Raw genomic sequence first — 12894 nt, forward strand, 5'->3', positions numbered from 1 at the left:
AACTAATCCTAGTTCCATTTGACTAAACAGCAAATCCAATAACCTCTGCATCTTTGTTATTGCCACGGCGCAAGCTCTCTCGATTCAACAAAACGACTCATTACCAAGCCCTTGATTGGAGTCAGTGTGCTGGAGGCTGGGGTGGGGTTGTGCGCCCCTCAGGGTCCCTGGGACAAGGACTAAGAGGCAATGATATGGGCCAGATGTGTTGGAGCTGCTAATAAAGATCAGTAGTGCTGTTGTGTGACCAATCATTACGATTGTTGTCACAAAGTATTGCTATTGTTTTTGTTTTTGTTTTTCTCAATGTTTTTTGTGTGTCTATTTTAATTTTTTATTTTATGATGTCTCGGTATGATGCCTTGGTGGAGAGGGAGGGAGGGGTGGGGTGGGGGTGGGATGGAAGGGGTGGGTGGGAGGAAGGGAGGGAGGGACGGACAGAAGCGGTGGGGTGGGCGGGGTTTTAAAGGACTGGGTGTGTTGTACTGTTTCAATGTCTCTGTTCCCATGTCTGAAAATCTACAAATAAAAAAAAAGAAGAAAAAAAGGAAAGCCTCTAAAGTAAAACCTTTACAAGTAAACAGAGACTTATGCAGAAGTTCTACACTAAACCCACTTTCCCATTTTTGTATGTCAAGTATGCTATTTGGAAACAGTTATGTCTAAGTGCTGGTTAATATGCATACTCTGAATGAATCAGGAAATCCCATAAGATAAACATAGCTGTGTTCAACACATATGTGTTCTGAGGTAACCTAATACCAAGGTATTGTGGGTTAAACTATGCCTACCTTGTTCTGGTCATTGACAGTCAACTCGTCCAGATATTGTTTGAAGGGGTTTGGATGAAACGCTTCATCATCATTTTCCTCTGGCAATCTTGGGATAATATTGGCAGGTCGAATTACGCCAGGCTTGGTCTGTAAGGTTTGAAAATATGTCTCGATTAATTTGATTTAGTAGATAACGAAAACATAAGATCACAGTAAATATACACTTAATAAAGAAATAGCAAAGCATATGTGATGGCCATTCATTAGCATAACATAGTTTAAACAGATTTGACATATTTGCAATAGAATAACTACCTTATAGGTGTCTGCCAGTTTTCTCTCAACAGACCGTTGTAGGTTGAAGGTTGCCTGTAAAAAATAAAATATCAGCACATGCTGTATATATTGTTGATGTATTTTGGATTTTTCCTACAAACGTAGGATCTTAATTTGACCCAGTTTGCTACAGCAGAAAAATTATCCTGTAAGAACAGGTGAATTATCATTTTGATTATAATTAAATTGACATTTTAGTATGGGTTAATACATTTTTTGTAAAGGGAAAATAAAGTCTACAATTTCAAAGTGGAAATAAACTTCAGAAGCCTTTTAAACCTTAAATACACAACAAGCTTTACATTTCCTGTTATCCTGCAACAGGATGATCAAATTAAGATCCCACATACAGTATGTAATCATCCAAGTGTCAACTTGCTGCACAAAGAACTAGTCATCCTTTGATTAGAAAGAGTCTTTCTTTGGCTTCGATGACAATGGACTCTACTGAAGACAAAATCCTCTTGATGTAAGATTCGTAAAGTTCAGTGAATATAAATGCAACATAATGAAACATTCATGACTGGTTTTGTTTTGAGTCCTGTCTTATCATGCAGTCTCGTTCCCCAGACAAAGCTGTCATGTTGTTTGCATGCTGAGATACTTCAGTAAGTTGTTGTATTAATCTAAATATTTACAGATATAGTTTATTAACTATAACAGATTACATTTCCAGCTTGATATCTGAAGACCATTGAGGGGTAGAACATCCCCACCGTAATGATATCATGAAAGCCAAAGTCCGCCACAAAGTCCGTCACTCAGAAAATCCCCTTCTCAAACATACCCACTACTCTAAGAAACAAAATGTTGATGTTCCCTATGCAATGTAACCTGCTTTCATATACAGGGCATCTCTAAATCTCACGAGGACAATCTTTTTCAGGATATTCTATTCATTTATTTTCTTACAAACACATACGAGAAATGGTGTAGTCATTTAATTACAGACACAGTAATTAGTCAACAAACTTATTGTGCTTTCCAATGTAGACATCAGATTAATCTTTTTGTAGAGCCTGAAAGTTGTTTTTTTTTCCTTTAGGGAGCAAGTTTGCAGTTCCAGATGCACAATAACAAGCATTCTCATTGATTTTGGAATGTATAGTGGATCTTGCTTAGGGGACAAAACAAACTCACATACTCACATATTTCGTTTCACGTCCCAATGACCTTGGCAATGAGGTGTATCGCTACATGTGGGAGAAAGCAGACAGAGAAACGCAAATAATGACAACTTTATGAGAAGACTATTCCTGGTAAAGTCAGTTTATCTACTTGCTGGGCTGTTTGTGGTGGTAATTGTATAAGTAGACTGTTATGATCCTGAATGTCACCTTTATACATCTGGACTGTCTTTTCAATCCACTTTGTGTAACACATTGTGTAGCCCTATGGAAGGGGATATTACCAACATAATTATCAGCCAGTTAGAGGATCATCTCATTTCATATGATCGAATGCACACACACACTACAACATACAAAGACAGTTGGAATAATGGATGTAGAAAGGGATATTATGCTACTGTACCTGTATGCAATGTAATGAGATTACTGTAGCTGTATGCAATGTAATGAGATTACTGTACCTGTATGCAATGTAATGAGATTATTGTACCTGTATGCAATGTAATGAGATTACTGTACCTGTATGCAATGTAATGAGATTACTGTACCTGTATGCAATGTAATGAGATTACTGTACCTGTATGCAATGTAATGAGATTATTGTAGCTGTATGCAATGTAATGAGATTATTGTACCTGTATGCATTGTAATGAGATTATTGTAGCTGTATGCAATGTAATGAGATTACTGTACCTGTATGCAATGTAATGAGATTATTGTAGCTGCATGCAATGAGATTATTGTACCTGTATGCATTGTAATGAGATTATTGTAGCTGCATGCAATGTAATGAGATTACTGTACCTGTATGCAATGTAATGAGATTATTGTACCTGTATGCAATGAGATTACTGTACCTGTATGCATTGTAATGAGATTATTGTAGCTGCATGCAATGAGATTATTGTACCTGTATGCAATGTAATGAGATTATTGTAGCTGTATGCAATGTAATGAGATTATTGTACCTGTATGCATTGTAATGAGATTATTGTAGCTGTATGCAATGTAATGAGATTACTGTACCTGTATGCAATGTAATGAGATTATTGTAGCTGTATGCAATGTAATGAGATTACTGTACCTGTATGCAATGTAATGAGATTATTGTACCTGTATGCATTGTAATGAGATTATTGTACCTGTATGCATTGTAATGAGATTATTGTAGCTGTATGCAATGTAATGAGATTACTGTACCTGTATGAATCATAAAACACGGGACGAGATGTTAAAAACTGTCCATTGTGCCAATAGATGGAATGCACTCGCATGAGATTTGCCGTGATGTTGACAGAGTGGCATGGGAGGTTTATTTCTTAGACTGGGGTAAGATGTCAATTTTTGGGACACATCCTCAGTAGTGTGCCTTCGAATCAGTGGGTGTTTCGGCCTTTAATCACTAAACACCCTCATCAAAGGTGGCCAGCTAAAGGGTGATCAAGCCTTAGCTTGTGTCCCATGCCCAATTAAGATGTCCCACAGGACTGTGCAAGGCAGGGGCGTCCTCTTCTCTGAGCCAGCCATACAGCTGACCGCATACCTCATATGCCCTCCTCAAGTTGGAGGGATCTGAATTGAGTTCTCAGGTGGGGGTGAGGGGTCATGAAGTTATAGCCCAGCAAGGGTCCTTCCGTTTGATCCAGATCCACTGGCTACCTCTTTCAGCTGCTTGAGAAACTGCTCTGACGGTCTGCCGCAGAGCCTGTCCATGGATTCCAAGTTCTTTCAGCAACCTGATGATGGAAGAAGCCACGAATCCTCTGCATCCCACTTCAACTGGCCAGACTTTTGCATTCCAGCCACGCTGAGTTGCGTCTGCTGCCAACTCTGTGTAACGCAGTTTCTTACGTTCGTAGGCCTCTTCAACAGAGTTTTCCCACGGGACTGTGAGCTCTATGATGTACACAGCCTTTCGTGAAGGGGACCAGAGTACCATTTACATTTACATTTAAGTCATTTAGCAGACGCTCTTATCCAGAGCGACTTACAAATTGGTGCATTCACCTTATGACATCCAGTGGGACAGTCACTTAACAATAGTGCATCTAAAACTTAGGGGGGGGGTGGGGTGAGAGGGATTACTTAACCTATCCTAGGTATTCCTTAAAGAGGTGGGGTTTCAGGTGTCTCCGGAAGGTGGTGATTGACTCCGCTGTCCTGGCGTCGTGAGGGAGTTTGTTCCACCATTGGGGGGCCAGAGCAGCGAACAGTTTTGACTGGGCTGAGCGGGAACTGTACTTCCTCAGTGGTAGGGAGGCGAGCAGGCCAGAGGTGGATGAACGCAGTGCCCTTGTTTGGGTGTAGGGCCTGATCAGAGCCTGGAGGTACTGAGGTGCCGTTCCCCTCACAGCTCCGTAGGCAAGCACCATGGTCTTGTAGCGGATGCGAGCTTCAACTGGAAGCCAGTGGAGAGAACGGAGGAGCGGGGTGACGTGAGAGAACTTGGGAAGGTTGAACACCAGACGGGCTGCGGCGTTCTGGATGAGTTGAAGGGGTTTAATGGCACAGGCAGGGAGCCCAGCCAACAGCGAGTTGCAGTAATCCAGACGGGAGATGACAAGTGCCTGGATTAGGACCTGCGCCGCTTCCTGTGTGAGGCAGGGTCGTACTCTGCGGATGTTGTAGAGCATGAACCTACAGGAACGGGCCACCGCCTTGATGTTAGTTGAGAACGACAGGGTGTTGTCCAGGATCACGCCAAGGTTCTTGGCGCTCTGGGAGGAGGACACAATGGAGTTGTCAACCGTGATGGCGAGATCATGGAACGGGCAGTCCTTCCCCGGGAGGAAGAGCAGCTCCGTCTTGCCGAGGTTCAGCTTGAGGTGGTGATCCATCATCCACACTGATATGTCTGCCAGACATGCAGAGATGCGATTCGCCACCTGGTCATCAGAAGGGGGAAAGGAGAAGATTAATTGTGTGTCGTCTGCATAGCAATGATAAGAGAGACCATGTGAGGTTATGACAGAGCCAAGTGACTTGGTGTATAGCGAGAATAGAAGAGGGCCAAGAACAGAGCCCTGGGGGACACCAGTGGTGAGAGCACGTGGTGAGGAGACAGATTCTCGCCACGCCACCTGGTAGGAGCGACCTGTCAGGTAGGACGCAATCCAAGCGTGGGCCGCGCCGAGATGCCCAACTCGGAGAGGGTGGAGAGGAGGATCTGATGGTTCACAGTATCGAAGGCAGCCGATAGATCTAGAAGGATGAGAGCAGAGGAGAGAGAGTTAGCTTTAGCAGTGCGGAGCGCCTCCGTGATACAGAGGAGAGCAGTCTCAGTTGAATGACTAGTCTTGAAACCTGACTGATTTGGATCAAGAAGGTCATTCAGAGAGAGATAGCGGGAGAGCTGGCCAAGGACGGCACGTTCAAGAGTTTTGGAGAGAAAAGAAAGAAGGGATACTGGTCTGTAATTGTTGACATCGGAGGGATCGAGTGTAGGTTTTTTCAGAAGGGTGCAACTCTCGCTCTCTTGAAGACGGAAGGGACGTAGCCAACGGTCAGGGATGAGTTGATGAGCGAGGTGAGGTAAGGGAGAAGGTCTCCGGAAATGGTCTGGAGAAGAGAGGAGGGGATAGGGTCAAGCGGGCAGGTTGTTGGGCGGCCGGCCGTCACAAGACGCGAGATTTCATCTGGAGAGAGAGGGGAGAAAGAGGTCAGAGCACAGGGTAGGGCAGTGTGAGCAGAACCAGCGGTGTCGTTTGACTTAGCAAACGAGGATCGGATGTCGTCGACCTTCTTTTCAAAATGGTTGACGAAGTCATCTGCAGAGAGGGAGGAGGGGGGAGGGGGCGGAGGATTCAGGAGGGAGGAGAAGGTGGCAAAGAGCTTCCTAGGGTTAGAGGCAGATGCTTGGAATTTAGCGTGGTAGAAAGTGGCTTTAGCAGCAGAGACAGAGGAGGAAAATGTAGAGAGGAGGGAGTGAAAGGATGCCAGGTCCGCAGGGAGGCGAGTTTTCCTCCATTTCCGCTCGGCTGCCCGGAGCCCTGTTCTGTGAGCTCGCAATGAGTCATCGAGCCACGGAGCGGGAGGGGAGGACCGAGCCGGCCTGGAGGATAGGGGACATAGAGAGTCAAGGGATGCAGAGAGGGAGGAGAGGAGGGTTGAGGAGGCAGAATCAGGAGATAGGTGGGAGAAGGTTTGAGCGGAGGGAAGAGATGATAGGATGGAAGAGGAGAGAGTAGCGGGGGAGATGTCTGGCCTAAGGTTGGTAGAAGCAATCTCAGGTGGAAAAATGAGTTGCTGGCCAATATCGACAAGCATCTTCCAGTCCCGGGCCATAGCTAGGTGTCCAGTTTCTGGCTTTGTAGGAGGATACTTGGGCCTTTTCTGTCCCTCCCGGATGAATGTTGTTGTTTTGACGGGATTGCTTGTTTTTGGAGGTAATGAATTGGTTGCACTCCTCTTGGTCTCAAGTGCTGCAGCCAGGCTCTTGAGGACCTGATTGTGCCTCCAGGTGTAGCGGCCTTGTGAGAGGCTGGTCTTGCAACCTGTCATTATATGCCTGAGAGTCGCTGGAGCTGGGCAGAGGGGGCAGGTCGAGTCCTCGCCATACCATTGATGTAGATTTTTTGGTAATGGAAGCACATCATAAACAGCTCTTATGATGAAGCTGATGTTGCTTGCCTCCATTTGCCAAAGCTCACTCCAGTTGATCTTTCTCCTCTCCAGGCCTTCCCACCGCGTCCATTGCCCTTGTTTAGCAAGAGAGACAGCCTTTGCACTTCTTGCAGTCTCCTCCCGTCTTCGCACCTCCTCGACCACCAGCTTCCTGCGTTCAGATGTTGTTGCCTTATGGAACGTTGGTTTGCTTGCTGCCAGGCCAAAGCCTCCTCTTCCATGCTGGATATTCCCCACAATGTCTTGGTGTCTCAGGGCTGATGTTGCTTGCTGCACAGCATTGGATGATGTCCATTTCCGTCCAGTTTGTAGGGGAGGTGCAGCCTTGCTAATGGTCTGGTCTTTGGAGTCCTTCAATGTCATCTGAAGTCTTACTTTAGAGCACTTGTACTCCTCCGTTAGACTTGTAAGAGGTAGTTCAAGGACCCCTTTGCCATAGAGGCCGATGTTACTCAGGCATCGTGGGACACCCAGCCATTTCTTCACGTATGAGGTAATGGTTCGCTCCATCTTCTCCACTGTTGTTATTGGGACCTCATAGACGGTGAGTGGCCACATTACCCGGGGGAGAAGTCCAAACTGTAGGCACCAGAGCTTGAGCCTCCCAGGCAGTAGGGTCTTGTTGATGTTCTCAAGACCGTCGGCGATGTCCTGCCTTACTTGCTGCACTTGATCTTTATCCCGGAGGCTTTCGTTGTACCATCTACCCAGGCTCTTGATGGGTTGCTCAGACACCGTTGGTATCGGGTCATCTCCAATGCAGAACCTCACATCTTTAAGCTGTCCCTTGACTATGGAGATGCTTCGAGATTTGCTTGGCTTGATTTTCATCCGTGCCCACTTGATGTTATCCTGCAGTTTTGCAAGTAGCCGCCTGGTGCATGCTGCAGTGGTGGTCAGTGTAGTCATGTCATCCATGTATGCTCGGATAGGTGGGAGACGGAGCCCTTCCTTAGTTCTCTCACCACCGACCACCCATCTCGATGCCCTGATGATGACTTCCATGGCCATAGTGAAGGCCAGAGGAGAAATTGTACAGCCTGCCATTATGCCTACTTCCAAGCGCTGCCATGTTGTTGTGAAGTCAGGTGTTGTGAAACACAATTGCAGGTCTTGGAAATAGGCCTTTACCAGTGTAGTGATGGGTTCTGGTACGTGGAAAATGTTGAAGGATTCCCAGAGGAGTTCATGGGGAACTGAGCCAAAGGCATTGGCCAAGTCGAGGAAGATGACATAGAGGTCTCTCTTGTCCTTCTTAGCTGTTTGGATCTGGTGCCAAATCATACTAGTATGTTCCAGGCAACCAGAGAAACCAGGAATGCCTGCTTTCTGTACAGATGTATCAATGTACTTGTTCCTTTCCAGATAAGTGGACAGCCTCTGTGCTATTATACTGAAAAAGATCTTCCCTTCGACGTTGAGAAGGGAGATTGGTCGGAATTGACTGATGTCTGTCGCATCCTTCTCTTTCGGGATTAGCACACCACCAGCCCTTCGCCATGCCTTTGGTATTATTTCCTTCTGCCACACTATCCTCATTAGCCTCCAAAGAAAGCGTAGAACATCCGGGGCGTTCTTGTAGAGCTTGTATGGTACTCCATTAGGCCCAGGAGCCGAGGCCGCTCTTGCTCTTTGGACAACGTTCTCTACTTCCCTCCATTTTGGAGGGTCAGTGTCCAGATTGAATTCTGGTGGTTGAATAGGTGGGATGTCATGTGGGATGATTATCTGCTCATGCCTTTTCATGTCCTGGTGGACCTTTTCCAGATGTTCTTCCAGTTCAGGCTTTGTAGTTTTTAGGATTCCGCACTTTTCCTTTGCGAAGAGATCTTTGACAAACTTAAAGGGGTTTTTATAGAACCGTGTTCTTGAGTGTTCCTTCTTCCTACGAAGTTTCCTTAAGTTTTCCGCTCTTCGCAAGGTTGCCAGCCGACATTTAATGTCTGCTTGGAGTAGCATGAGACCTTCTCTCTCTGCATCAGAGGCCTTCTTCCACTGCTTCCTCAGCTGCCTTCTCTCTCTGACAAGTATCTCGATCTCCTGCTGTCTCCTAGATTTGGCTGGCGCGGGAGGTGTCTTGCCACTTCTCCTTTCGTTTACTCCAAAGCGCTCTTCTCCGTAGTGGTAGATAATGTCTCCCATCCTTTCAAGCTTTTTCTCTGCTTTTCCTACCTGTTGTTCCAAGATTTTTGTCAGGTCGTTGTTGATTGTTTCCCACTCTCTCTTTTCAACGGCTTTGGGCCACTTCACACTCGGTCTGTGCCCTTTGATCTTTTCCTCTTTTAGAGGTCTCTGTGGTTGGGTGAGTTCATCCACCGGCATTTCTGTGCTTGTGTTATCCTCCTCAGTTACAGGGGTGCTGATGCTCTGCGAACTTTGTTGCAATGTAATGAGATTATTGTAGCTGTATGCAATGTAATGAGATTACTGTACCTGTATGCAATGTAATGAGATTATTGTACCTGTATGCATTGTAATGAGATTATTGTACCTGTATGCATTGTAATGAGATTATTGTAGCTGTATGCATTGTAATGAGATTACTGTACCTGTATGCAATGTAATGAGATTATTGTAGCTGTATGCAATGTAATGAGATTACTGTACCTGTATGCATTGTAATGAGATTATTGTACCTGTATGCAATGAGATTACTGTACCTGTATGCATTGTAATGAGATTATTGTAGCTGCATGCAATGAGATTACTGTACCTGTATGCAATGTAATGACATTATTTGAGTTTTCACTGAGATTTATAGACATGCATAGTGATACAACGTTTTCCGTTGTGCATTAGATTGCCAATAAGAATGGATCACATTATTTCTTTCTAATAAGTTATGAGAAACTGAACAAAGTCTGACATAAGAGACGAGCGTCTGCTAAATGACTTAAATGTAATGTAAATAAGAGACGAGCCACCTACGAGACATTTAAACAGACCGCTCATGTAAGAGGGGTAAAGAAATCATTTTGGTTTAAATGTGTGCAGTATGTTTATCTTGTATATATTATACCTTGTAAGCATTTGTATCGGACGTGTGAATGTTGTTGTTTGTATATTTACTATATATATGTTTATCTTATTTTATTTGACCTTTATTGACCTTTACAGGCAAGTCAGTAAAGAAATCATTCTTTTTTCAATGATGGCCTAGGAACAGTGGGTTAACTGCCTGTTCAGGAGCAGAACGACAGATTTGTACCTTGTCAGCTCGGGGGTTTGAACTTGCAACCTTCCGGTTACTAGTCCAACGCTCTAACCACTAGGCTACCCTGCCGCCCCTTATCTGACTTGCCGCAACTGAATTTCCTTCTTGGGGGATAAAAGTGTTCTATTCTATTCTACATATTGCTGTGAGTGCTTCTTACATTGGAAGTTTTTCTTGGTAAGCCCTTCTCCTGATTTTTGACATTGCTATTGAGCTGCCCTCCTTTAATTTGTTTGCTGAAGCACGAAGGCCCACCTGAACAGCATCTTACATACCTTTGGTGCACATTTGTCCATTGATTCCCTGGAGTATGCGAGAGCGGGAGATGCTTGGCGCTGAAAGATGCCAAAAGTAATCATAAAAGAGAACACTTCATTTGATCTCTTCTACTTTGGCTCAAGTGAGTGCAGGTCAATAAAAAACTCACCATTGGAATGGGGTCCTCTAACACTTCGTCTATGACAGCGTACAGATCTTCTGACTGCTTTCGCAACTGTGCAGGGGAACACATCTGTAGAGAGAATCAGCAGTTAAATAGACATTCTTGCAGCATATAGGCAAGGCTATGGTAGCTGTAATATTATTAACAAGACCTTTATCATCAAGCTAACAGTCCTGCAATATATGGTTTTAAAATAGAAATTTGCACTTTACTTTTGAACGGACTAAATTGGTTTCCGAAAACTTCAGAGAAAGTATTGGACTTTTTTACAGTACAGATGCTCAGCTGCCTCAAAGTCAAGTACATCTACATGGAAACGTGTAAAGAAAAGTTGTGGCAAACAAGCATTTACAGAATATATTTACAAAATAATTGATGCTACAAGTACACAGTGTCTTAGGAATCAGAGGCCACACTGTTCTGCACTATACTCCACTGTACTGTACCTCTGCATGTGTGTCCTCTTTCTTACGTCTGTCCACTGGGTCCTGTGAATCTCCTTCTTTGTGCACTTGATCATCAATTGCCTGTGAAAGCAATATAAATTGAGATGGAAACATCAATGGACACAATGTACAGTACAGTACGTACAGGTGTAGGATCTTAATTTGATCACCCTTTTGTGTGAGAATTTTCCTGATCCGCACATACTGTATGAAAGTCTTTCTTTGTAGTATATGTTCTATTCCTTTGTCATGTGATCTACACAGAATGAATATAACAACTTTCAAGGTTTTACAAACTTTTTTCTTTCTTTCAATGGAGCATGTTTTAATGTATTTTCTATTGAGTCAACATTTGTAAAGCGATTGAGGCTGTCAGGCATTTTGTAAATGTCATCCACTTCTATCCTCAGTCTGAAGCATGTCAACCCTGTCACAGGCACAATCAAAAGTAATTCATTTTCTGTAGTAACAAAATAAACTCATTCCAATTATGTTGACTAAATGAGAACTGTAGTGACTCATTCCAATAAGCATGTTATTATTATAGCATGTTATTCCTCCATTTGACTGAATAAACCACCTAATTTCAGTCACTAAAAATACTTAAATTTTTCATTCCTTAACTTGTTGCCCCAAAATCCGACTGCACGGTTGAACTTAAAGGGGCAGTTACTACATACATATTTGGACTGTTGAACTTAAAGGGGCAGTTACTACATACATATTTGGACTGTTGAACTTAAAGGGGCAATTACTACAGACATATTTGGACTGTTGAACTTAAAGGGGCAATTACTACAGACATATTTGGACTGTTGAACTTAAAGGGGCAATTACTACAGACATATTTGGACTGTTGAACTTAAAGGGGCAATTACTACAGACATATTTGGACTGTTGAACTTAAAGGGGCAGTTACTACAGACATATTTGGACTGTTGAACTTAAAGGGGCAGTTACTACAGACATATTTGGACTGTTGAACTTAAAGGGGCAGTTACTACAGACATATTTGGACTTATAAATGTATGATGTGTACCCATTGATTCTTCAAGAATATAACTTAAAAATGCCTCATGAGCTTAGTTCAACTGTCGTACCCCATCAGAACCCAAAATATTAGCTTGTTTAACTCCATTGTTTGTAAACAAAGTAAATGTAAACAAACGCTATAGAGCCTCAAAACATGAGTGAAACTGTCATTTTTATATCATGGATGGTCAGTCCTTGCATCCCTAACTCTGTCTATAATTTTGAATGGTTACATTTTCTCCAGCCCTATCTGTCAGCTTTTTAACAAAACAGGGGTTGGAAAAACAGTTTATTGTTTCTACTGCCGATTGATCCAGGTCAGGTGTGTCTGTATCAACCATAATTTGGCAGCTGTTTAACTGTAATGTTCCTGGCTGATTGTCAATTAACAATGAGATAGGGATATTGGGTTTTCAACAGAAACGTCAGCAGACTGTGCTTACCTGCTGGTCCAATAGAACGATGTTTGTGGGAATTGCAGCGAGGGCTTTATAGCTTAACTTGATCTTGTGTGGCTAGAGTTGAGAGGGATGGGCGGAGGGATATGAAAAATACAAAACAAATCTTATTTATAATGCTATTCCCAGGCTGGGCTTTGCTAGAAATGTTCAAAATGATTCAATTTCTCAATGTAACAACACAATTCTGTTTACACATAATGCACTTGAACCCTACAACATTTTAATGAAAAAAAACTTTCTCTAACTGTCTCTGAAAAGCAAATATGACAGTTGGGAACCAAAGACAATATAGTTACTGTTAGAGGTTGTAAGTTAACAAGATCATTTTTAGCCGAGTGGCATCTTGCCAGATACGCAATCATTCTTACAGTACTCAATGTCGGTCACGGGACATTAATAGTTTCCTTTGTCCTTGTTTACTTGACTCATGCAGGTGG

General features: G+C 43.4%; 1 protein-coding gene across 1 annotated transcript in view; it reads right to left on the reverse strand.

Annotated features, from left to right (window-relative positions):
- Positions 1-12894, reverse strand: part of LOC124040351 (muscular LMNA-interacting protein) — a 36541-nt gene that overhangs the window by 17436 nt on the left and 6211 nt on the right. The window contains 7 exon segments of the mRNA XM_046357474.1: positions 792-920; positions 1089-1142; positions 2258-2302; positions 10352-10411; positions 10504-10587; positions 10965-11045; positions 12440-12511. Of these exon segments, the coding sequence (XP_046213430.1) occupies positions 792-920; positions 1089-1142; positions 2258-2302; positions 10352-10411; positions 10504-10587; positions 10965-11045; positions 12440-12511 (525 nt within the window).

Source organism: Oncorhynchus gorbuscha, linkage group LG07 (genome assembly GCF_021184085.1).
Source record: "Oncorhynchus gorbuscha isolate QuinsamMale2020 ecotype Even-year linkage group LG07, OgorEven_v1.0, whole genome shotgun sequence".
NCBI lineage: Eukaryota > Metazoa > Chordata > Actinopteri > Salmoniformes > Salmonidae > Oncorhynchus > Oncorhynchus gorbuscha.